At 49.3% G+C, this 22,853-nt stretch overlaps 1 protein-coding gene across 25 annotated transcripts in view; it reads right to left on the minus strand.

Moving 5' to 3' along the window:
- The window catches only part of ARHGEF10L (Rho guanine nucleotide exchange factor 10 like), a 145,459-nt gene that overhangs the window by 80,490 nt on the left and 42,116 nt on the right, over positions 1-22,853 (minus strand). For 7 of the 25 annotated variants that reach the window (XM_083512648.1, XM_083512649.1, XM_083512647.1 and 4 more), the window contains 4 exons: positions 20,872-20,963; positions 17,782-17,862; positions 16,886-17,052; positions 10,761-10,863 (listed from right to left, as the gene is read on the minus strand). In XM_083512648.1, coding sequence (XP_083368774.1) covers positions 10,761-10,863; positions 16,886-17,052; positions 17,782-17,862; positions 20,872-20,963 — 443 coding nt within the window. Of the gene's footprint in view, positions 1-690; positions 1,000-5,035; positions 5,138-10,760; positions 10,864-14,659; positions 14,771-16,885; positions 17,053-17,781; positions 17,863-20,871; positions 20,964-22,853 lie in introns of those variants that run through there. The other 18 variants (XM_083512646.1, XM_083512645.1, XM_083512654.1 and 15 more) reach the window with 7 other exon arrangements.

A 22,853-nucleotide genomic window follows, 5' to 3' on the forward strand; every position in this document is an offset into this window, starting at 1 on the left:
ATGGGAAATCAGAATGCCCTCGGAAGAATACGGCAAATGGCAAGGGAGAAACGGTTTGAGTATAAAAGCTACCAGGTTCTTAAGTTAAACTGGCTTTAACCACCTCCGCTTTCATAGACCCATAGACTTGTAGAGTTGGAAGGGACCCCCAAGATCTGTCCATGGGTAGGCAAACTAAGGCCCGGGGGGTAGGATCCAGCCCAATCACCTTCTAAATTTGGCCCGCAGACGGTCTGGGAATCAGCGTGTTTTTACATGAGTAGAATGTGTCCTTTTATTTAAAATGCATCTCTGGGTTATTTGTGGGGCATAGGAATTCATTCATTTTTTTCTCCCAAAATATAGTCCGGCCCCCCGCAAGGTCTGAGGGACAGTGGACCGGCCCCCTGCTGAAAAAGTTTGCTGACCCCTGATTTTAGTCCAACCCGCCTGCAATGCAGGAATCTCAGCTAAAGCATCCATGACATAAGAAGATGAGAAAAACACCTTCCAGTCCCAGACCCCAACAGCAAGCAAAACTTGCCTGCTGAGTCATCTGCGAGCGGCACATGACAAAACCCAGATTTATTTTTATTTTCTTCGGGGGTGCCAGAGAGGGGTAAACTGCAGCGGCTGATGGGACCACTGAGCTTGGCTCTTTGCTGAAGGAGGAAGCCTGAGTCAAACATAAATAAATGCAAGGGGCCTTACCTGAAAGAGACGAAGAGGAGGAGGAGGAGGAGGAAGAGGAACGGATGATGATGAAGTCCCGGTTGGACCGGTGCCGTTTACGCCACATCTCACCCTTCAGGGGTGCCGCTCGCCCGACCCTCCACCCCGTCCCACCAAACCCTCTAGCCAGCCTCGACTGACTGTCCCCAAACTTCCTCTTTCTCCAAGCTCAGGGCAATCTCTAGTTCCCACTCGCATGCGGGGAGATCTTGGCAAAGGGGTCTCCGGCAGAAGAAAGGTTGCATCGCAGCCAGCTGCAAGGAGGAGCTGGCAAATAAGAAGGGGCGGAGGGCAAAAGGAGGAAGAGGAGCGGAGGGTGTTAGCTGCCCAGGGAGGGGTGGGGATCGGAGGGCACCAGAAATAGACCAGCAAAGGGTGACCTTTTCCTTCCCTAATTTTGGAACAGCTGCTCGGCTGGGACAGCAGCCATGCGGGGAGGAAGGGTTCGGGACGGAAACAGCCGGCGGGGCAGACAGGGAAAGTGCTGGGCTGAAGGGGGGCATGAATGGAGAACCTCGCAACCCCCACCAGCAGAGGAAAATATTTTGGAGAGGGACAAAGCGGCAGACCCACCCGACGCAGTGAAGGTAGCAAAAATCGCATCAGCGGCTAAATTACCTTCTGCCAAAGACACGGTCAGTTTGCAAAACTGAGGTTCCCTACGAGGACCCCAGGCGTTCGGACTATATGTCCCCTAGGGTCCCCCCTTCCAATTGTCCAGCTCTATGCTTCAGGGGATGCGGCTGGTGCTGTGGGTTAAACCACAGAGCCTAGGACTTGCCGATCAGAAGATTGGTGGTTCGAATCCCCGCGATGGGGTGAGCTCCCGTTGCTCGGTCCCTGCTCCTGCCAACCTAGCAGTTTGAAAGCACGTCAAAGTGCAAGTAGATAAATAGGTACCGCTCCAGCGGGAAGGTAAATGGCGTTTCCGTGCATTGCTCTGGTTTGCCAGAAGCGGCTTAGTCATGCTGGCCACATGACCCGGAAGCTGTACGCTGGCTCCCTCGGCCAATAAAGCGAGATGAGCGCCGCAACCCCAGAGTCGACTATGACTGGACCTAATGGTCAGGGGTCCCTTTACCTTTACCTTTACCTGTATGCTTCTGTTATTTTCTGCCCTCCAGATGCAAAGGGGTATTAAATGCAACTGCATTCTAAAGATCCCCCCTACCTGTCTTCTACCAATAAAAACAATAAAAATAATGGAAGGTGCTTGGGTGAAGGAGGGGCCTGGAAGCTCTTAAAATTGACCCCCAGAAATCATTTCCTAATGGACCATGTAACAGAAGTCAAAGAGAAGAAGGGGTGTAACTCAGGGCTGGAGCACTTGCTTGGCATGCAGAAGGGACCAGGTTCAATCTCTGGCGGCATCTCCAGGTAGGCCTGGGACATGGGGGGAGCCTGCCTCAAACCCTGGAGAGCTGCTGCCAGCCAGTGCTGACCACTGTTCTGACAGCTTCCTCTCTTTCTGTTGAAACGAGGCCTTTAATCCAAACCAGGCTAACCCCTGGCTCCAGAGCAGGCTGGAGCAACCTTCATAAAAGGTAAAGGGACCCCTGACCATTAGGTCCAGTCGTGACCGACTCTGGGGTTGCAGCGCTCATCTCGCTTTATTGGCCGAGAGAGCTGGCGTACAGCTCTTGTGGTTCATGTGGCCAGCAGGACTAAGCCGCTTCTGGCGAACCAGAGCAGAGCACGGAAACGCCGTTTACCTTCCCGCCAGACTTTGACGTGCTTTCGAACTGCTAGGTTGGCAGGAGCAGGGACAAAGCAACGGGAGCTCACCCCGTCGGGGGATTCGAACCGCCAACCTTCTGATCAGTAAGTCCTAGGCTCTGTGGTTTAACCCACAGCACCACCTGCGTCCCTTGGAGCAACCTTCATACCTGCCAACATTTCTCCGATGAGAATAGGGACATCCTATTCAATAATAATAATAATAATTCTATTTGTACCCCACCCATCTGACTGGGTTGCCTTAGCCACTCTGGACGGCTTCCAACATACAATGGTACCTTGGTTCTCAAACTTAATCCGTTCTTGGGGTCCATTTGACTCTCAAAACCATTTGAAAACCAAGGCACAGCTTCCGATTGGCTGCAGGAGCTTCCTGTGGAAGCGGAAGGTGTGTCGGACATTCAACTTCCAAAAAAGGTTTGCAAACCTTTTCTATGATGAAAATAGGGACGTGTTAAGGAAAAGCGGGACATTCCAGGATCAAATCCGAAACCGGGACGGCTTCTGCAAATCTGGGACTGCCTCTGGATAATAGGAACACTTGGAGGGTCCAGAAACAGCAAAGGAAAAAAGGCAGGCAAGTCCTTGCCCCGAAGATCTGACATTCCAAAATCCGAAGGCTGTCAAAGCAGCGAACTACGGAAAGCAAGGGTTGGCACATCAACGAAGATCAGGAGCTCTAGCCACAGGTGTGCCTCTATGCAGCGGCTGGCACAAGCAACTACGAGGTCCGCACCTGCAACTAGAAGGCGCAGCCAGATCTGCGCACAGTAAGCAAGGGTTCAAGCTCACTCGCCACTGCCTGGTACATGAGATGGAGAAGCCACGCTCCCCAACAACAAAGCCCACTCTCTTTTAGAATCACAGAATTGCAGCGTCGGAAGGGACCCCCAAAAGGTCCGCATCTGTAAGACCTCGATTATTCTGTGTGGCAGCATCTACACTTCGGAACTCCCTGCCTATTGAGATCAAGCAGAAGGCTTCCCTGCAGCACACTTTTAGGTGCCTGCTAAAAGCATTCTTGTTCAGTCAGGCCCGTGCGTATATATGCTTAGAAAGTTGAGGTGGTCATTAAATCTGCTTTGGTATTTTAAATTTTTGCAAGTTTTAAAGTTCCATGGGGAAGGCTTAGCAACACAACAACACAATTAAAGTTTTAAAGTTAAAAGCAATAACTGAAATGCAATAAATGCCTTCTGCGCCCTAAAACATTTCCATTCTGCCAGGGCTATCGCAGGTGATTAAGAATACAGCACATCCTTCCAAAATGGTTTCAAAGATCCTGGTTTTTAACTTTTTTTTAATACGCTCCCTAAAGCAGGGCTTCATGTTCTTATTTACTGTAAACCTCTTTGTTTGGGGTTTTTTTAAATGATAATAATAATAATAATAAAATTTTATTTAAATCCCACCCTCCCCAGCCGAAGCCAGGCTCAGAGCAGCTACCAACAGTAAAATAATACAGCATTCTAAAATCATTTCATTATAAAATCAGTTCAAATCAAATTAATGGTAACCATTGGGCTAGAGTTCTGTGAGGATTTCCAAAGGAGGGGGTCAGGCTGTGCCCTGGCCAAAGGCCTGGTGGAACAGCTCCGTCTTGCAGGCCCTGCGGAAAGATGTCAAGTCCCGCAGAGCCCTAGTCTCTTATTTCAGAGCGTACCACCAGATCAGGGCCACAGCCAAAAAAGCCCTGGCTCTAGTTGAGGCCAGCCTAACTTCTCTGTGGCCTGGGACCTTCAAGATGTTTTTGTTTGAAGACCATAAGTTCCTCCGTGGGACATACCAGGAGAGGCGGTCCCATAGGTACGAGGGTCCTAGGCCGTATAGGGCTTTAAAGGTTAAAACCAGCACCTTAAGCTGATCCTGTACTCCACCGGAAGCCAGTGCAGCTGGTATAGCACCAGGTGAATGTGATCTCGCAGCAAGGACCCCGTAAGGAGTCTCACCGCGGCATTCTGCACCCGCTGGAGTTTCTGGGTCAGTCTCAAGGGCAGCCCCACGTAGAGCGAGTTACAATAATCCAGTCTGGAGGTAACCGTCGCGTGGATCACAGTGGCTAGGTCAGGGCGAGAGAGGTAAGGAGCCAACTGCTTAGTTTGGTGGAGATGAAAAAATGCCGCCTTTGTTATAGCTGCAATCTGTGCCTCCATGGAAAGGGAGGTGTCGAAGATAGTAGTATGGAAATATTTTTTATAAACAAAATAAATACAGAGGGTCTCTGAGGACACACAGAGTGCCTTTGCTCTAGGCCACTAGTTGCAATGTGTTCTGGCTGCGGGAGGTCGAAGCAGTCCTCTGTGTTTGTGTACGTGGTGGGGAGCAGGGCTTCCAGATTCTCTCCCCCCCCCCCCCGATAGCAACACCACCCTGCTTTTGGCAGCCTCTGCAAAAACAACAGCACTCTCAAGCATGTGCAAAGTGTGCGGGTTCCGGGGGGGGGGCAACCCCCAGCAAGGCCCTCTTCACTAGCAGAGGCAAGCTAAGACACAGAAGCTCACACACTACAAAACTCCACTGCAAATCATGCTACCTCGTCTCGAATGGAGACAGGATCCGGGAGGGCAAGAGGCCCCCAGATCCGTACCTCTGTCCACGGACAGCTTGTGGGCTTTGGAGAGCTCCCCAGTCCAGGACAAAGAGCGCTTCCTGCCTGGCTCCATGGCGCTCCTGCCTGGCTCCCCGTCCCCTACAGCCAGGGAAACATCACGAGAAAAACAGAAAGAAAATACTGTGTTTACTCTCCTCTCCCCTTCCTTACAGGGCCAGGCATGCTTGCTAACTTCAGGGAAGTTCTCTCAACAGCCACTGGGGAGGGGGGCAGCAAGAACAAAGGGATTTTTGCCCCCCACCCCAAACCAGCAAAGGACAAAGTGGGTGCTTGTCTCGCAGGGTGCAGCTTCAGACGGCACCAGCCCTAGCTGCGTTCCAGTTGCATATATATGCATGTATTTGCCCTGGTTAAGTCAGTGAAGCTACAAGAGGAAAGAAACATGAAAAACCCAAGCAAGTTCCGCTTGTTCCCAGTTGTTCGTTTTGCCCAAGTAAGCAGATCTTGCAAGGAGGAACACCCCCAAGGATGTTTCGCAACTGCCCAGAGAGGGAAGTGGGGTTTTGTAGCCTCAGGAGCCCTGCGGCTGGGAATCCTCCTTGTGAACTCAGCGTGGCACACGCAAGGGAAAGGATCGCTGTACTTTCCGTATGTGCGTTTGTGTGTGTGTGTGTGTGTGTGTGTGTGTGTGTGTGTGTGTGTGCATGAGAGAGACAGACAAACAAACTAACAGACAGACAGAATTGGGGCAAGCAGCTGATATGAGCCCCATCTGCACCATGCAGCAAATAAACCTGTTGTTTATTTGTTTGTTTGTTTTTATTAAAGATTTCCTTGTGAAACAAACAATTTTAGTTACACGGCTGCAGCTCTGCGTAGATGTTGCGAAAATAAATGAATGAACACAGAGTCGTTTGGGGGGTGAGGAACAATCAGAAGAGACCGTCAGAGATAACATGTAAGCTTCCTGGAACCGAGTAAGGATGGCAGAGGGCTTAAAAGGCTCTTTCTGTGCTGGACTTTGCTGCTGTTAAAAGGGCTTTATAAGCCCTCTCTCTACTAGGCTCTGGGAAGGTTGCATGAGGCTTCTGGAAGGCTGCATAGGATTCCGGCAAAATCTCGCAGGTAAGATAGGTAGAGTCATGCGGGAGAGGTTCGGGGGGGTCTTCCTGACTTTCCGTGCTTTTGCCTTTGCCCGGACGTAACCCCCATGTAAGTTGTGGGCCTACCAAAGGTGCCGTGGGCTTTGAAGTCGAACTCGGAACGAAAGGGAGAAACAGGCGAAGAGGAAGGCACGTTCGGCAAACCCTCACCGTGATCAACTCCCACCCGTAAACCTATGTCCCCACTGTGGAAGGACGTGTGGATCCAGAATTGGCCTCAACGGCCACTTACGGACTCACTGTTAAGACCATGTTTATGGAAGACAATCATACTCGGCTACGAGGGATCGCGAAAGAAAGAAAGAAAGAAAGAAAGAAAGAAAGAAAGAAAGAAAGAAAGAAAGAAGTGCTCCCTGCTTCAGCACCGGGAGCGGCATACATCCTGGGGCGTGCGCGGCAAGTGGCGCAAGTCCCAGGGGTCCACAGCAAGCAACGAGTGTCTTGGGGGGGTGAGTCCCGGGGGGGCAGGGGCGGCCGCGGTGGCACACACCCACACCCGGAATGGCACCCAGGGCAGACCGCTTCCCCCGCCCCCACCTTTGTCCGCCAGTGGGTCCCCACTGTGGAAGGATGTGTGGATCCAGAACTGGCCTCCACAGTCACTTATGGACTCACTGTGAAAACCGTGTTTATGGAAGACAATCTTACTCGGCTACGAGGGATCGCAGAAGGAGGAGGAGGTACATTTAAAGCCCTACAACATCACCAGTGATTTTCTTCTCAGGGGGAAAAGGTGCCGTTGCTGCGTACCCTTGAGTACCGCCAGAAAAGAAAAATAGCTTTAAACAGCCACGGCTTCCCCTAAAGATGAGAGAAGGCAGAACTGATAAACACCTACTTTGCCTCTGTTTTAACCCAAAGGGAAAGCAATGCCCAACCTGGTAATAACAGCATAAATGATGCAAGGGAAAAAGAGTAGGAAGGGAACACCTAGCTATTTTAAGTGAATTCAAATCTCCAGGGCCTGTTGAGCAGCACCCAAGGGTACTAAAAGGAGCTTGCGGATGTAATCTCAGAGCCTCTGTGTATAATCTGTGACAATTTTGGGAGAACGTGCGAGATCCTTGCAGACTGGAGGTGGGGAAATGGCGTCCCCATCGGACAGAAGACGCAGGCTGACGGGCCGAACCCAAAGCATGCTCACCAAGAGTCCCGCATCATCCAGGGAAGGAAAAAGCAAAACTACCTCAGCCTCTTTGGAAGAAAGGGGGATATAAAACGTAGCAAGAAGAAACATAATAAATATGTTCCCTCGACACATTTAGCAAACATCAAGGGCCAGAGGGATTCGTAAGACAGTGTAGGATAATGCAAGATTTTTAGTTTTTTTAAAAAGCTTTACAGTGGTACCTCGGGTTACAGACACTTCAGGTTACAGACTCCGCTAACCCAGAAATAGTACCTCGGGTTCAGAACTTTGCTTCGGGATGAGAACAGAAATTGTGCTCCGGTGGCGCGGCAGCAGCAGGAGGCCCCATTAGCTAAAGTGGTGCTTCAGGTTAGGAACAGTTTCGGGTTAAGAACAGACCTCCAGAACGAATTAAGTGCTTAACCTGAGGTACCACTGTACAGTCATACCTCGGGTTAAATATGCTTCAGGTTGAGCGTTTTCAGGTTACGCTCTGCGGCGACCCGGAAGAAACGGAACGCGTTACTTCCGGGTTTCGCCACTCACGCATGCACAGAGGCTCAAAATGACGTCACGCTCATGCGCGGAAGCGGTGAAACGTGAGCCTCGCATGCACACTCGCGTTACATTCTACTCAGGATGCGAACAGGGCTCTGGAACGGATCCCGTTCGCATCCAGAGGTACCACTGTACAGCTACAACCATTGTGCTAGACACTCAACCCCTAAGTAGACAGTGGGTTTTTATTTTATTTTTAGGAACGGGTGTGTGTGCAGTGGTGGAGCTTCATGCTCCGGCACCAGGGGGTGGGGAACAGGCAGGGGTGGGGCTGGCGTGCATCCCAGGGGCGTGGCACGCCACCTGTGGGGGCATGGCACCCAGCGCGGGCGTGGGGGCAGCCACGATGGGACCCCACCAGGATCACGCTGCCGGGGGCAGTGGACTCCCCCCCCCCACTCCTCTTCCTCCACCAGTGAGTGGGTGTGCTGAGTTCATGCCCAAAGAGCTTCTCTTTAGACACCCCATGGCTCCATGGGCGTAGCTGCCCCACCCCCACCCCCCAAGGTAAATAAACAAAAATACCGTATTTTCCGCTCTATAAGACACACCAGACCACAAGATGCACCTAGTTTTTGGAGGAGGAAAACAAGAAAAAAAACATTCTGAATCTCAGAAGCCAGAACAGCAAGAGGGATCACTGCGCAGTGAAAGCAGTGATCCCTCTTGCTGTTATGGCTTCTGGGATTGCCGCGCAGCCTGCATTCGCTCCATACGACGCACACACATTTCCCCTTACTTTTTAGGAGGGGAAAAGTGAGTCTTATAGAGCAAAAAATACGGTACTTAACTAACCAATCAATCAATCAATCAATCGTGTAGCGGATAACTCAGTTCTGCCTCCTTGCTAACATGAATCCTGCCCTCCCTAACATAAACCCTGACGACGCCCGTGCATGAGTCTTATGCTATTTTTAAGTCCAGGATGTTTTGCTGCAGCAGAAGCCACATGACAAGAACCATTACTGTGACGCGCGCACACACCAAAATTCACCGTCCTCTCTGCGGCGCACGGGAGTTTTTCTCAGTGACTCAATGGAAGTGGTTGTGATGGAGACAGAAGCAGGATGTGAATGTATGACTCAACCTCTGAAGTGAAACGAAAGGGAAAGTGTCTGGGAATTCCAGACGGGGAGAGACCAAACCTGAGAAACTTAAGAAGAGCTTTGCCACCGGATCAGGCCAGCAACTTGTTCCCACGGTGGCCAACTAGGTTTCCCCAATGAGACCTGAGGACAACAGCAACACTCCCCAGTTGCGATTACCAGCAATGCTAGCCATTATTATTATTATTATTATTATTATTATTATTATTATTATTAATATTATTATTATTATTTATTAAATTTGTATACAGTGGTAACCTTGGGTTAAGTACTTAATTCGGTCCGAAGGTCCTTTCTTAACCTGAAACTGTTCTTAACCTGAAGCACCACTTTAGCTAATGGGGCCTCCCGCTGCTGCCGCACAATTTCTGTTCTCATCCTGAAGCAAAGTTCTTAACCCAAGGTATTATTTCTGGGTTAGCGGAGACTGTAACCTGAAGCGTCTGTAACCTGAAGCATCTGTAACCCGAGGTACCACTGTACCGCCTTATACTCGCAGGTCTCAAGGTGGTTACAACATAAAATCGCAATATAAAAATACCAAATACCGCATTTTTTCTTGTTCTCCCCCCTCTAAAACAAAGTGCGTCCTATTGTCCGGTGCGTCCTATGGTGCGAAAAATACGGTACATAATAAAAATAATAACAAAACTATCCAATAATTCCCCCCCACACACATTTTAAAAGGGCATTGGATATCAATCAGCCAAAGGCCTGGTTAAAAAGGAACGTTTTTGCCTGATGCCTAAAGCTGTACAATGAAGGCGCCAGGTGAACTTCCCTGGGGAGAGCATTCCACAGACGGGGGGCCACTGCAGAGAAGGCCCCGTTCTTGTGTTGCCACCCTCTGGACCTCTAGAGGAGGAGGCACATGAAGAAGGGCCTCAGATGATCTCAGGGCCTGGGTATGTTCATATGATGCTAATATTGTTTTATAGATATGAATGCTGTCGTACTTTGTGAATCCTATAATACGATCTTTGGTTTAACTGTGATGTTTAGCTTATTTTTTTAGGGGGTTTTTTGCTAATAGCGTTACACAGATGGTAATTGTTTTATTTGGGATTTGGGATTGTTTTACTGATGATCTGTTATGTTTTCCATATGATTTACGCTGTATTCGTGATGTTCCATTATCTTATTTTTATCTTTTGTTTATAAGCCGCTTTGGGATTTATTTGAATAAACAAAAAGTGGCATAGAAATAGAATACAGTGGTACCTCGGATTAAGAACTTAATTCGTTCTAGAGGTCCGTTCTTAACCTGAAATTGTTCTTAACCTGAAGCACCACTTTAGCTAATGGGACCTCCCACTGCCGCCACGCCACCGCCGCACGATTTCTGTTCTCATCCTGAAGCAAAGTTCTTAACCCAAGATACTATTTCTGGTTTAGCAGAGTCTGTAACCTGAAGCGTATGTAACCTGAAGCATATGTAACCTGAGGTACCACTGTAATAGAACAGAAATGGAGAGAGGCGGTCCTTGAGGCATTGCGGTCCTGAGGCATCAGTGGAGGGAGAGCATAGCCATCGTGGTTTGTGGCCTCTGAGCATCCCGTCCTCCATCAGGGAGACAGAGCGTGCCAAGTTTCTTGGGAAGAAGCCATGGCTAGGCATCAAAATGGGTGGAAAGTTCATTCAGGATAGGGAAAGGAGAGCCCTTCCTGAAGGCATCCGATTGGTTAGCATGGGGGAAAGGATTCTGGACTGGAGAGGTCTTTGCTGCGATCCAGCAGGGCTCTTGGGTCCTTTGCACTAAGTCACCCAAGAAAGCACGGCTAACACTAACAGAAAGAAATGTTACCTGGAACATCCTTCCTGTTCAAGAAAGTCCTCATGACGGCGATCTTGGTCTTCTCGAGGCCATCCTTCGTGCCACTCTTGGCCGCTTTCATCAGCTGGGTCATCTGCGAGGAACCAGGTGCAGAAGGAGAGAAATCAGCACAAGAACGTAAGGAGAACCTGGGCCGGATCATGCCCAGCACCCATCTCATCCAACAATCAACTTCTTTTCAAAAAAATTCACAATTCAAAGTGTTGGTGCTGACCTTACAAGCCCCAAACCAGGCTTCCACAAACTCAGCCCTCCAGATGTTTTCAGACTACAATTCCCATCATCCCTCAGCACTGGTCCTGCTAGCTAGGGATCATGGGAGTTGTAGGCCAACAACATCTGGAGGGCTGAGTTTCAGGAAGCCTGCCCAAAATGGCCTCGGCCCAGTATACCTGAAGGAGCATCTCCACCCCATCGTTCAGCCCGGACACTGAGGTCCAGCTCCAAGGGCCTTCTGGCAGTTCCCTCCCTGCGAGAAGTGAAGTTACAGGGAACCAGGCAGAGGGCCTTCTCGGTAGTGGCACCCACCCTGTGGAATGCCCTCCCGTCAGATGTCAAGGAAATAAACAACTCTCTGACTTTTAGAAGACATCCGAAGGCAGCCCTGTTTAGGGAAGTTTTTGATGTTTGATGTTTTATCGTGTTTTTAATATTCTGTTGGGAGCTGCCCAGAGTGGCTGGGGAAACCCAGCCAGATTGGCGGAGTATAAATAAATGCATTATTATTATTATTATTATTATTATTATTATTATTATTATTATTATTGCAGCGGTCACCCAGACGCCACAAAGGGTATCCTGCAAGTGGGATTTGAGCACAAGAGCCTTTTCCTCCTCTGGTGGTCTCCAGCAACTGGGATTAAAGCATAGCTGCCGCCACCTGTGGATCAGGCCATCAGCCCATCTAGCAGAGCATCCTGTTCTCACAGGTGGTTGCAGGAAGCCCAAGAGCAGCGGCGTAGCATGGGTTGTTAGCACCCGGGGCAAGGCAAGTAATTTGCGCCCCCTAACCCCTAACCTGCCGCCGCTGCCAGCTTCTTCTTGCTGCTGCCTGGTCTGGTCTGGTGTGGTTCTCTCCCGCGCTCAGCGCTGCGCTGGGTGGCCGCTGCACTGTCCCTCCCCCAGATAGTCCCTCGCTCTCTCTCCGCACCGCACACCTGGCACCCACCCCCTCCACAGTGGGCGGCGACCCAGCGGCTCGGATCGGATTCGCACAGCCAGCACTGCAGTGAGAGAGAGTGAGTGAGTGAGCCAGGTAGGGGCAGAGAGCTGCGAGTGCGTGCGCGCCCCCCCCGATGTTGCGCCCGGTGCGGCCGGCCCCCCCTGCACCCCCCACGCTATGCCACTGCCCAAGAGGCAGGCATGAGGGCGGCAGCCCTCTGCCACTGTTACTCATAAGAAGAGCCAGTGCAGATGGAAGAGGTCGATGGCCTGTCGGGTCCCTCTCAGCCTGTTCTCATGGTTTGTCAACCGGATGCCCCTGTTGGGAAACCTGAAAGCAGGATTCGAACGCAAAATCAAACTCTCTCCTCCTGCAGCTTCCAGCAGTTCAGATGCAATTCAGACTTAGTAAAGGTAAAGGGTAAAGGGACCCCTGACCATTAGGTCCAGTTGTGACCAACTCTGGGGTTGCGGCGCTCATCTCGCTTTACTGGCCGAGGGAGCCGGCGTATAACTTCTGGGCTATGTGGCCAGCATGACTAAGCCACTTCTGGCGAACCAGAGCAGCACACGGAAACGCCGTTTACCTTCCCGCCGGAGCGGTACCTATTTATCTACTTGCACTTTGATGTGCTTTCGAACAGCTAGGTTGGCAGGAGCAGGGACCAAGCAACGGGAGCTCACCCCGTCACGGGGATTCGAACTGCCAACCTTCTGATCGGCAAGTCCTAGGCTCTGTGGTTTAACCCACAGCGCCACCTGCCTCCCTTATTCAGACTTAGTATTTCCTAGCAAAACTCCCGCCAAGGAAACCGAACTCCTTTGAGGGCAAAAGCACAGGTCTTTTTCTCTCTTAATATACTCTGATAATCACTGGGAGGAGAGGGGATGAGTTGCATTCAACAGAGGAGCTGCCGGGAGACAGGATTCCCCTGAATAGGAATGATCTCCTCCTTCCTGCAGCCTTACACTCTCAAAACGTCATTGTCAATTTCTCATTTTTTCCAGTTGGATAACCCACCCTTCAAATGGGCCCAGTATTGCAGGACAAACCTGCAAGGAGGGTCTATATAGGGTTGCACCCATCACTGGTTCTACACAGAGTAGACTCATTGAAATTAGTGGAGAGGACTAACTGCAGTCTACAGTGGTACCTCGGGTTAAGAACTTAATTCATTCTGGAGGTCCGTTCTTAACCTGATATTGTTCTTAACCTGAGGTACCACTTTAGCTAATGGGGCCTTCCGCTGCCGCCTGATTTCTGTTCTCATCCTGAAGCAAAGTTCTTAACCCGAGGTACTATTTCTGGGTTAGCAGAGTCTGTAACCTGAAGCGTCTGTAACCTGAAGTGTCTGTAACCCAAGGTACCACTGTATTTGTTTCAGGGGGTCTACAGGAATTTGAATGCAGCCCATATAAAGGTAAAGGTAAAGGACCCCTGGACGGTTAAGTCCAGTCAAAGGCGATTATGGGATTGCGGCGCTCATCTCGCTTTCAGTCCGAGGGAGCCGGCATTTGGCCACAGACAGCTTTCCGGGTCATGTGGCCAGCAGGACTAAACCGCTTCTGCTGCAACAGAACACCGTGACTGAAACCAGATCACATGGAAACGCCGTTTACCTTCCCACTGCAGTGGTACCTATTTATCTACTTGCTCTGGTGTGCTTTCGAACTGCTAGGAGCTGGGAGAGAGCAACGGGAGCACACCCCGTTGTGGGGATTCGAACCGCCAACCTTCTGATTGGCAAGCCCAAGAGGCTCAGTGGTTTAGACCACAGCGCCACCCGCATCTGCAGCCCACATATTGCAAAACGACACAGGGTTGTTGTTGTTTTAAAGCACCTTTCTACTAAATACAGTGGTTTTAAATACTTGCCAAGACTTTATACACTAGCTTGGATTTATAATTTGGGGGGGGGCATCTCCCAGGTTGCCCGCCTTGCCCCCTTTATTTCTGATGGGTGGCTCATAGGAATAAACAGGGCAACAAAGGAGCAGGGAATATAAAGGAAGTTCAGTTTTCGTAGGGAATCTGTGTTTTTGCCTTGAGCTCCGATCATGCCTCTTGCTTGCTTGGACATCAGGGCCAGAGAGACAGTTGTGTGCGTGTGCTTCGGAACAAGCCAAGTGGTGCAGTGGTTAGAGTGCTGGACTTGGACCTGGGAGAGCAGAGTTCGAATCCCCACTGGGATAAAGCTCACTGGCGACCTTGGGGGGGGGGCAGTCACTGCCTCGCAGCCTAACCTACCTCGCAGGATTGTTGTGGGGATTAAAGGAGGCCAAGGAGGAGTCATGTACGCCGCCTTGTGCAATGGCATATAAATGCAATAAATAGTGTTTACAGCTGCTGTATCGCAGGGGGTTGGACTAGATGACTCGGGATACCTTTGCAAAGGTACAATTATGCTCCACCCACTTTGGCCTCTGGCCCCGCCCACTGGCTGGCAGCACCCCCCACCCCACCCTTTGGAGTGAAGAAATCTTCCCTTCTTGTGTAGGACAGCAAACTGCAAGGCGAAAAAGATGCGGAGTTTTAGTGTTTTTAGATTTTCATAGGTTAATTTCTGCAAAGCCAAGAGAGAGAGAGAGAGAGAGAGAGAGAGAGAGAGAGAGGCAACGGGTTGGCGGAAAGGAAGAGTGTAATTCGCGACCCAAACGCAGATGAGAAGGGGGGGGGATCGAGGGGGGGTGCAGAGGAAAGACAGTACCTTGCCGTCGTATCTTTGCTTCAGCATATCTCTCCCCCCGACTTTCAAAGCTTGGATGTCCCTCTTAGTCCGGGAGTACCTCTCCTTCAACCTATGAAGGTCAGGAGAAAGCTGGTATCCCCCCCCCAAAAAAAGCCAGCATGAGGACAGAGGAAGCCACGGCAGCAAGGAGGGGGGAAGCAGAGACAGAAAAATCCAGGTAAGCAGACACACGATGCTCCAAGCCAAGACCCAGAAAAAAGGCAAAAGACCCCAAACCACCAGCAAGCCACCCTCAAATTAGCAGCGGGGTTAGGACAGCCGACAGCCAGAAGCAGCCCTGACACAGCCTTTGACTGTCCAGAATGGGCCCTCCATCCCTGATCCCTTATTTGAGTGGGTGTGGCATAATGGTTAGAGTGCTGGACCAGGACTGGGGTTCGAATCCCTCCACTGGCCCATGCTGCTCACTGGGTGTGACCTGAGGGGACAGTCGCTGCCTTCTCTCAGCCGAGCCTCCCTCACAGGGTTGATGTGGGGATTAAAAGAGGAGAGAGTCCTATGTATGCCACCTGGAGCTCCTTAAGAGGAAAAAGGCGGGTGATAACTGCTGTGTAATAAATAAGGAAATCAAATGTGGCTGGACTCTTTCACTTTCAGCAGCCCCAGTGGCCAGCATGGGCAACGGTCAGGTATAATGGGATTTCTAATCTGGCTGAATTCAGAGTGGTCACAGGTCCCCCATCCCTATATTAAAAGAAGACAGGGTTGTGATGGAGGCAGCTAAGGTCAGTGAAGGCAAGTGATGGAGGCAGCTAGGGTCAGTGAAGGCAAGCAATGAAGTAGGGGCGATGAAAGCAAGTGATGGAAGGAACTAGGGTCAGTGAAGGCAAGTGATGGAGGCAGCTAGGGTCAGTGAAAGCAAGTGATGAAGTAGGGGTCATGAAAGAGAGTGATGTAAGGAGCTAGGGTCAGTGAAGGTAAGCAATGAACTAGGTGCTATGAAAGTGAGTGATGGAAGGAGCTTGGGTCAGTGAAGGCAAGAGATGGAGGCAGCTAGGGTAAGTGAAGGCAAGCGATGGAGGCAGCTAGGGTCAGTGAAAATAAGCAATGAAGCAGGAGCCATGAAAGCGAGTGATGGAAGGAGCTAGGGTCAGTGAAGGCAAGCAATGGAGGGAGCTAGGGTCAGTGAAGGCAAGTGGTGGAGGCAGCTAGGGTCAGTGAAGGCAAGCGATGGAGGCAGCTAGGGTCAGTGAAGGTAAGCAATGAAGTAGGGGCCATGAAAGCGAGTGATGGAAGGAGCTAGGGTCAGTGAAGGCAAGTGATGGAGGCAGCTAGGGTCAGTGAAAGCAAGTGATGAAGTAGGGGTCATGAAAGAGAGTGATGTAAGGAGCTAGGGTCAGTGAAGGCAAGCAATGGAGGGAGCTAGGGTCAGTGAAGGCAAGTGGTGGAGGCAGCTAGGGTCAGTGAAGGCAAGCGATGGAGGCAGCTAGGGTCAGTGAAGGTAAGCAATGAAGTAGGGGCCATGAAAGCGAGTGATGGAAGGAGCTAGGGTCAGTGAAGGCAAGCGATGGAGGCAGCTAGGGTCAGTGAAGGTAAGCAATGAAGTAGGAGCCATGAAAGCGAGTGATGGAAGGAGCTAGGGTCAGTGAAGGCAAGTGATGGAGGCAGCTAGGGTCAGTGAAGGTAAGCAATGAAGTAGGGGCCATGAAAGCGAGTGATGGAAGGAGCTAGGGTCAGTGAAGGCAAGCAATGGAGGGAGCTAGGGTCAGTGAAGGCAAGTGGTGGAGGCAGCTAGGAGAAGTTAAGTGGAGGTAGCCAAGGGTGGTGAAGGCAAGTGACAGTCTAGTTCAGAGGCAGGGAGCCTCCAACCTTCAACTTTCCAGGTGGACTCCAACTTCCCACAGCTCCACAGCCCCAATGGGTCAGGGATGATGGGAGCTGTGGTCCAGCAACATCTGAAGGGCGCCAGCCTCCCCGCTCCGCGCTCATTTGAAGCATGGAGAACAAATCAGAGCAGATATTGGTGTTCACTCAGACTGGAGTCCTAAATTCCTAGTCTTCAAGGACAAGCAGGTCACACGAGCATTAGAACCACCTGATTGCTGGATCAGGCCAACGGCCCATCCAATGGGGATCTGGCAAGCAGGACCAGAGCTCTCCCTGCTGGTGATTCCCAGCCACTGCTATTATGGGGCATATTGCCTCTGACGAGGGAGGTGCAAGATTCTCTCCCTGTCCTGTTACCTTTGGCTGGAAAGAGACTTTGTGCTTTGTTGGTTCCGCCCCAGGCTTGCTCTCCTCCCCAGATTCCTCACTGTAGCTCTCGAACTCGCTGGAGCTCCAGCCTAGATCTTCAGTCTCCTGTGGTCCATCTTGATGGACATCTTCGTAGATGAGGCTCTTGTCCGAATCTGGAAGGACAAGACAGGGAGTTAGTGAAAAGGACCACAGAGACACAGCAACAGGCGCGACTGGGAAAGGATGGTGATGGGTGGATACTGGTCCTCTGAAACAGGAACCTTCCAAGGGAGAGAAGGAAAGGAAAAAGGGTGTGAATAGAATATGACGAGAGACGACAGGCAGAGCAAGGCAGCCCCTGAAAGTGGAAGGAGGAAATAACACAGAGAATGAGGAATAATGTTTCCAGTATGATGAATTAACTCAGGAAAAGGCAGGCCGCTTTGCAAAAACCTTCCAGGCTAGAGACCTTCAGTGCTGGAAATCAGAATCGTAGAACTGTAGATTTGGGAGGGATCCCCCAAAATCATCTAGCCCAACCCATGCAGTTGCTTTCCTGTAGCTTAACCGGAAGTGAAATTAAAATGGAGAATCTACAGAGCACTTTCTATAGAGTTGTACTATCTTCCTTCGCCCACACTAAGTTCATTGTGTACTTTTTTCTGCACAAGGAAAACAGTAATTTGAAAAAAGCCACCCTACATCTCAAACAAACCCCGGTTTGGTGAATCGTCGTTTGATAAACCATGGCTTGGAGTTCAGTGTCGATGAAGATGCTTTCAGGAAAACAGTGCCGGTGGTTGTGATTTAAAATGAATGGGGAGGAGGGAAAACGACCGTGCTCAAGGTAACAAGACACAAAACCTAGATAGGTAAAGGAGGCATTGCGGGAGGTGCCGTACCACGCTGGATCAGGTCCACATTTTCATAAGGAACGTCATCATAGATCACATCTTCTGGGGCTGGGGGGTTAGCCTGACCACCTGGAACGACAGCAACACAAGGTGGGAAGAGGCGGTGGCTAGATTCGAAGCCAGAAAAAATAAAAACAAAATAAACGGGGAAATTTCTACCGCCCGGAAACTCTGGTTGAACCGGCAGCACTGAACAGCGTTTTTGGAACAGTGCCTGTGCACAGGATCACGTTGCTCGATCAGTAAGGAAGGGACAGCAAAGCTACAATGAGGACTAGGAGCTTGGGGTGCATGCTCACTGTTTGACAGAGTAGACCCACTGAAGGCAAATGGCGTGGCATAACCAGGGGAGGACTGTGGCTCAGTAGGTAGAGCACCTGCCTCACCTGCAGGAGGTCCCAGGTTCAATCCCCGACAGCATCTTCAGGCAGGGCTGGGAGAGACCCCTGCCTGAAATCCTGGAGAGCTGCTACCAGTCAGTGCAGACAATACTAAGCCAGGTGGGCCAATAGTCTGACTCAGTGAAAGGCAGCTTCTTATGTTTCCTTCTATACAGAACCACGAGGACTAGAATATTGAGCCGAGGGCCCACATCATTGGCAGAACACCTGCTTGGCAGGCAGAAGGTCCAAAGCTCAACCCACACTGGCAGCATCCCCTGGCAAGGCAGAAATCCTGGAGAGCTGCCAGTCAGTGCAGGCAATATTAAACTAGATGGGTCAATGATCTAGGCTCCATACATGACACAGCATCCAATGTTCTGGGTTCATTCATTAAGCTGGGTACAACCTGTGAGTTGCTGGAACAAAACATGCATGTTTGTACAGTAAAGAGTCCAGAGTACTCGCCCAACCCACAGATCATAGAATTGTAGCATTGAAAGAAACCCAGAGAGTCATCTAGTCCAACCCCCTGCAAAACAGGAATCACAGCTAAAGGATGCCTGACAGACAGCCACCCAACCAACCTTTGCTTAATAATAATTAATAAATTTATTATTATTATTATTATTATTATTATTATTATTATTATTATTATTATTATTATTTACACCCCACTAATCTGGCTGGGTTTCCCCAGCCACTCTGGGCAGCTCACAACAGAATATTAAAAACACAATACAGTGGAACCTCGGGTTAAGAACTTAATTCGTTCTGGAGGTCTGTTCTTAACCTGAAACTGTTCTTAACTTGAAGCACCACTTTAGCTAATGGGGCCTCCAGCTGCTGCTGCCGCGCCGCCGCTACGCGATTTCTGTTCTCATCCTGAAGCAAAGTTATTAACCCGAGGTAATATTTCTGGGTTAGCGGAGTCTGTAACCTGAAGCGTCTGTAACCCGAGGTACCACTGTACAGCATTAAACATTAGAAGACTCCATCAGGCAAGGCCTCTTTCCACCTGCCTTGCCCCACCCTCTGGCCCTGGGACTCCTCATAAGGAAGCTGTTCCTTATGAGGAAGAACTGTGAGGGGAGAGACTCCATCAGGCAAGGCCTCTTCCCACCCTCTAGTCTCTGCTTCTCAATTTGTATTGTATTATTTTACGTACTGTGGCTTGCCGTTGTTTTATTGATTATAGTTTAGAAATTACTTATTGTAACTGTTGAGTGGATTTCTGTTTAACTTTTATATGTTGATATTATTATTTTATACTGTAACAATTGCTGAGTGTTACTTTTTGATGTAGGTTGCTTGTTTTAAAGTTCTGTTTTATTATCACATTTTTGTATCGCATTAGATTGCTAGATCTTCAGCTCGTAAACCACCTTGAGTATTGTAAGATAGAAAGACGGTATACAAATAAAAAAATGAGGATGGTGATGGGCTGCCTTCAGATGTCTTCTAAAAGTAAGATGGTTGCTTATTTCCTTGACATCTGAAGGGAGGGCGTTCCACAGGGAGGGTGCCACCACCGAGAAGGCCCTCTGCCTGGTTCCCTGTAACCTCACTTCTCAAAATGAGGGAACCGCCAGAAGGCCCTCAGAGCTGGACCTCAGTGTCCGGGCTGAACGATGGGGGTGGAGACGCTCCTTCAGGGATACTGGGCTGAGGCCGTTTAGGGCTTTAAAGGTCAGCACCAACACTTTAACATGAATGAATGACCAAATCAAAGAATTGTAAGGTTGGGAGAGATCCCAGGTGTTTCCACTCCCTGCAATGCAGGGATCAACATAAGGAATCCAGGCCCACGACGAAATAAAAAAATTGATAAGGACATCACACACAAAAAAGGCAGAGGCATATCTATTAGGAATTTTAGATAAAGATATCCCAAAAGATAAAACTAACTTATTTCTATACACCACAACAGTGGCAAGAATTTTGATTACTAGCTACTGGAAAGAAGACAGCATCCCAACAAAAAGAGAATGGTTGGGGGAACTTTTCGAGTACCTGGAACTAGCAAAACTGACGGATATAATAAGGAGAAAATCCAAAACCATGGTTATGAAGCAATGGGAGTTCTTAAATGATTATTTACAAAACCAGGGCTCGACTATAAAAATCTGGTTGTGTTTAGAATAATCTTGTGCGTAATATAAAAAATACAAAGTGAGACATTAAGGAAATCCAAAGGGAAAATATGAAGAACAGAGGATCTGATGAACAGGTTATTAAAAACGCATGAGGCAAACGGTGCAAGTCTTTTTAAAAAACAACAACACATTTTAAGGTAGATAAGGACAAGATGAAATTATATAATTGAATATAAATATAGATGGGAAACGGCTATGTATAGTGAATACTTATCTACTTTTACAAATTTTCACCTATGATCCTTTTCTTTTACTTCTTTATTTTTTCTTTGTTCTTTTTTCCTTTTTCTGATATCTTATCTTTCATTTCACTTCTTTATTGTGAATAGCATTTTATAGAGGTATAAATAACTGTAAATATGAAAAGAGGCAAAGTATTCTCTAATTTTTTTCCCTTGGTTATATATATTTTCTTTTTTCCTTTGTATTCTCTTTTGTTGTAAATATGTATGTTTTCTCATTTGTACTTAATAAAAATAAACAAATTTTAAAAAGAAAAAGAGGATTCCAGGCCGGAATGCCGTGCCCCCCAAGGCCATTACCTCGCCGGGAGTTCCTCCGTTTCCAGCTGTGAGACCGCACCCCAGTTTGCGCGCTCCCGGCAATCTCCCCATTGCTGACGGCACCCAGGAACCTGAAGGCAAAAAGGGACAACCTTGAGACGGGCCGATCCCTCAAGCCATTTCCTCCACACCCAGCAGCCCAAAAGACCTGTAAACTCCCGGCGGCTCAGCGCACCTGCTCTTCGCTTTTAAAAAAACAGGCACACAAACAGGGATCCTGTTCAAACTTAGGCTCAGGAGGAGGATAGCCGCGGGCAGGCGGTCAAGGACATGGTTATGACTGAAGTTCTCACCCTGGGCCAGCAGGGGGATACTGTAGATAGTTTTCTCTCAGGTCCACATATGCAAATAAGGGATTGAAAGTGACGTTCAGTGATTGGATAATTACGGTACAGAAAATGGTTACTGTTGCATTTCTAGTGGAGCTCTATATAAGCAGGCTGGCTGAACCCTTCAGTTCAGTTCAGTTCTGTTCTGGCCTGTGAATAAACAAGAGCTGTTCGAAGAATCGCTGTGTCGTCTGATATGTTCACCCACAACTTAACAGACATCCACCTCCAGATCTTCGCAGTGTGGTTTCTCGGCAAACGCAGAAAGTCAGTGCTCTTTTACAGATGTTGCCAAACCGGTTTGCGGCACTTGCAAGGTTCTTGAATTCACAGGAGTGATTTTTAAAAGGGTGTTTTGCTTTACAACCCAGAGAAAAGCTGCTCCACACACACACACACACACACACACACACACACACACACCACTCCTAAGTGTTCTGCCCAAAAAGCAGCATTTTTACCTTGTTGAATCACCCCAAGATCTTATGATGAATCTAATAAATAAAACAGGTAAATTTGGGAATTTTTTAGCTTAGAGAAAAGGCTAGTAAAAGGTGATATGGTAGACATTTCTAGAATTATACATGACATGGAGAAAGCGCGTAAACAAGTTTGCTTCCTTCTCACTGGAACGCACGGGAGCTGAATGTTGGAAGACTCAGGAGACACAAAAGAAAGTCTGTCTTCATGCAGCGCAGTTAAACTGTGGAACTCCCTGCCACAGGAGGCAGAAATTGCCACCAACGTGGAAGGCTTTAAAAGAGAAGCAGACAAATTTGTGGAGGAGAATTAGGTTCCTGGCAGCTACCAGCCATGACGGCCAGGCCATGCCTCCACAGCTGGAGGCCTCAGTGTGTCTGAATACCAGTTGCAGGAAACTGCAGGAAGGGAGGATGGTCTTGTGTTCGAATCCTGCTTGTGGATTTTGGAGCATCTGGTTGGGCAACTGTGAGAACAAGATGCTGGACCTGAGGGGCGACCGGCCTGATCCAGCTGTGCACTCCTGGTGTTTTTAAGTCACAACTGACAACCACATGGAGTCCTAATTTGACTTTAGTGAAATTTTGTTTTATCAAAATGTTTTAAATGTTAAAGTTTAAAACCCTAAATGACTCATGCCCCAAATAGCCAAAAGGCTGCATTCTTCCCCCTTGGTGGATTGGGGAGGGGGTTTAAAGATTGGCAAATAGGGTCTTCTTGGTTCCTCTGCTGCTCTTAGAGGTTGGTTCAGAACAGGGCCTTCTCGGTGGCAGCCCCTAAGTTATGAAGTCCCTCCCACAGAGGATGACTGATACTTTCTCGGAACAGATTACAGCAAAAGCTGAGCATGCAATTCTCTTCCGGGGTCATGTGTCCATTTGCAAAAGTGGATGGAAGCAACAGATGCAAATTTCACCACTGCACATTAGGCTAGCTATTACACGCAAACAGAGTTCAAGGAAACTTTTGCAGCCAGGCAAAAAGCACTCCCGGAAGGTTGACTGAGGAGAGCGGATACATTTGGCCCCCGAACCTGAGGCTCCTCCTCCCCTCACCCCCCCCCCAGCTTTCGAGCATCTACACCTCGCACTCGTGCCAAAAGGGCTCCCAGCACAGCTCCCCTGCAGCTACTCAAAACCAGAGGCTCCCTCC

Source organism: Podarcis liolepis (assembly GCF_965112155.1).
Source record: "Podarcis liolepis genome assembly, chromosome: 7".
Taxonomy (NCBI): Eukaryota; Metazoa; Chordata; class Lepidosauria; order Squamata; family Lacertidae; genus Podarcis; species Podarcis liolepis.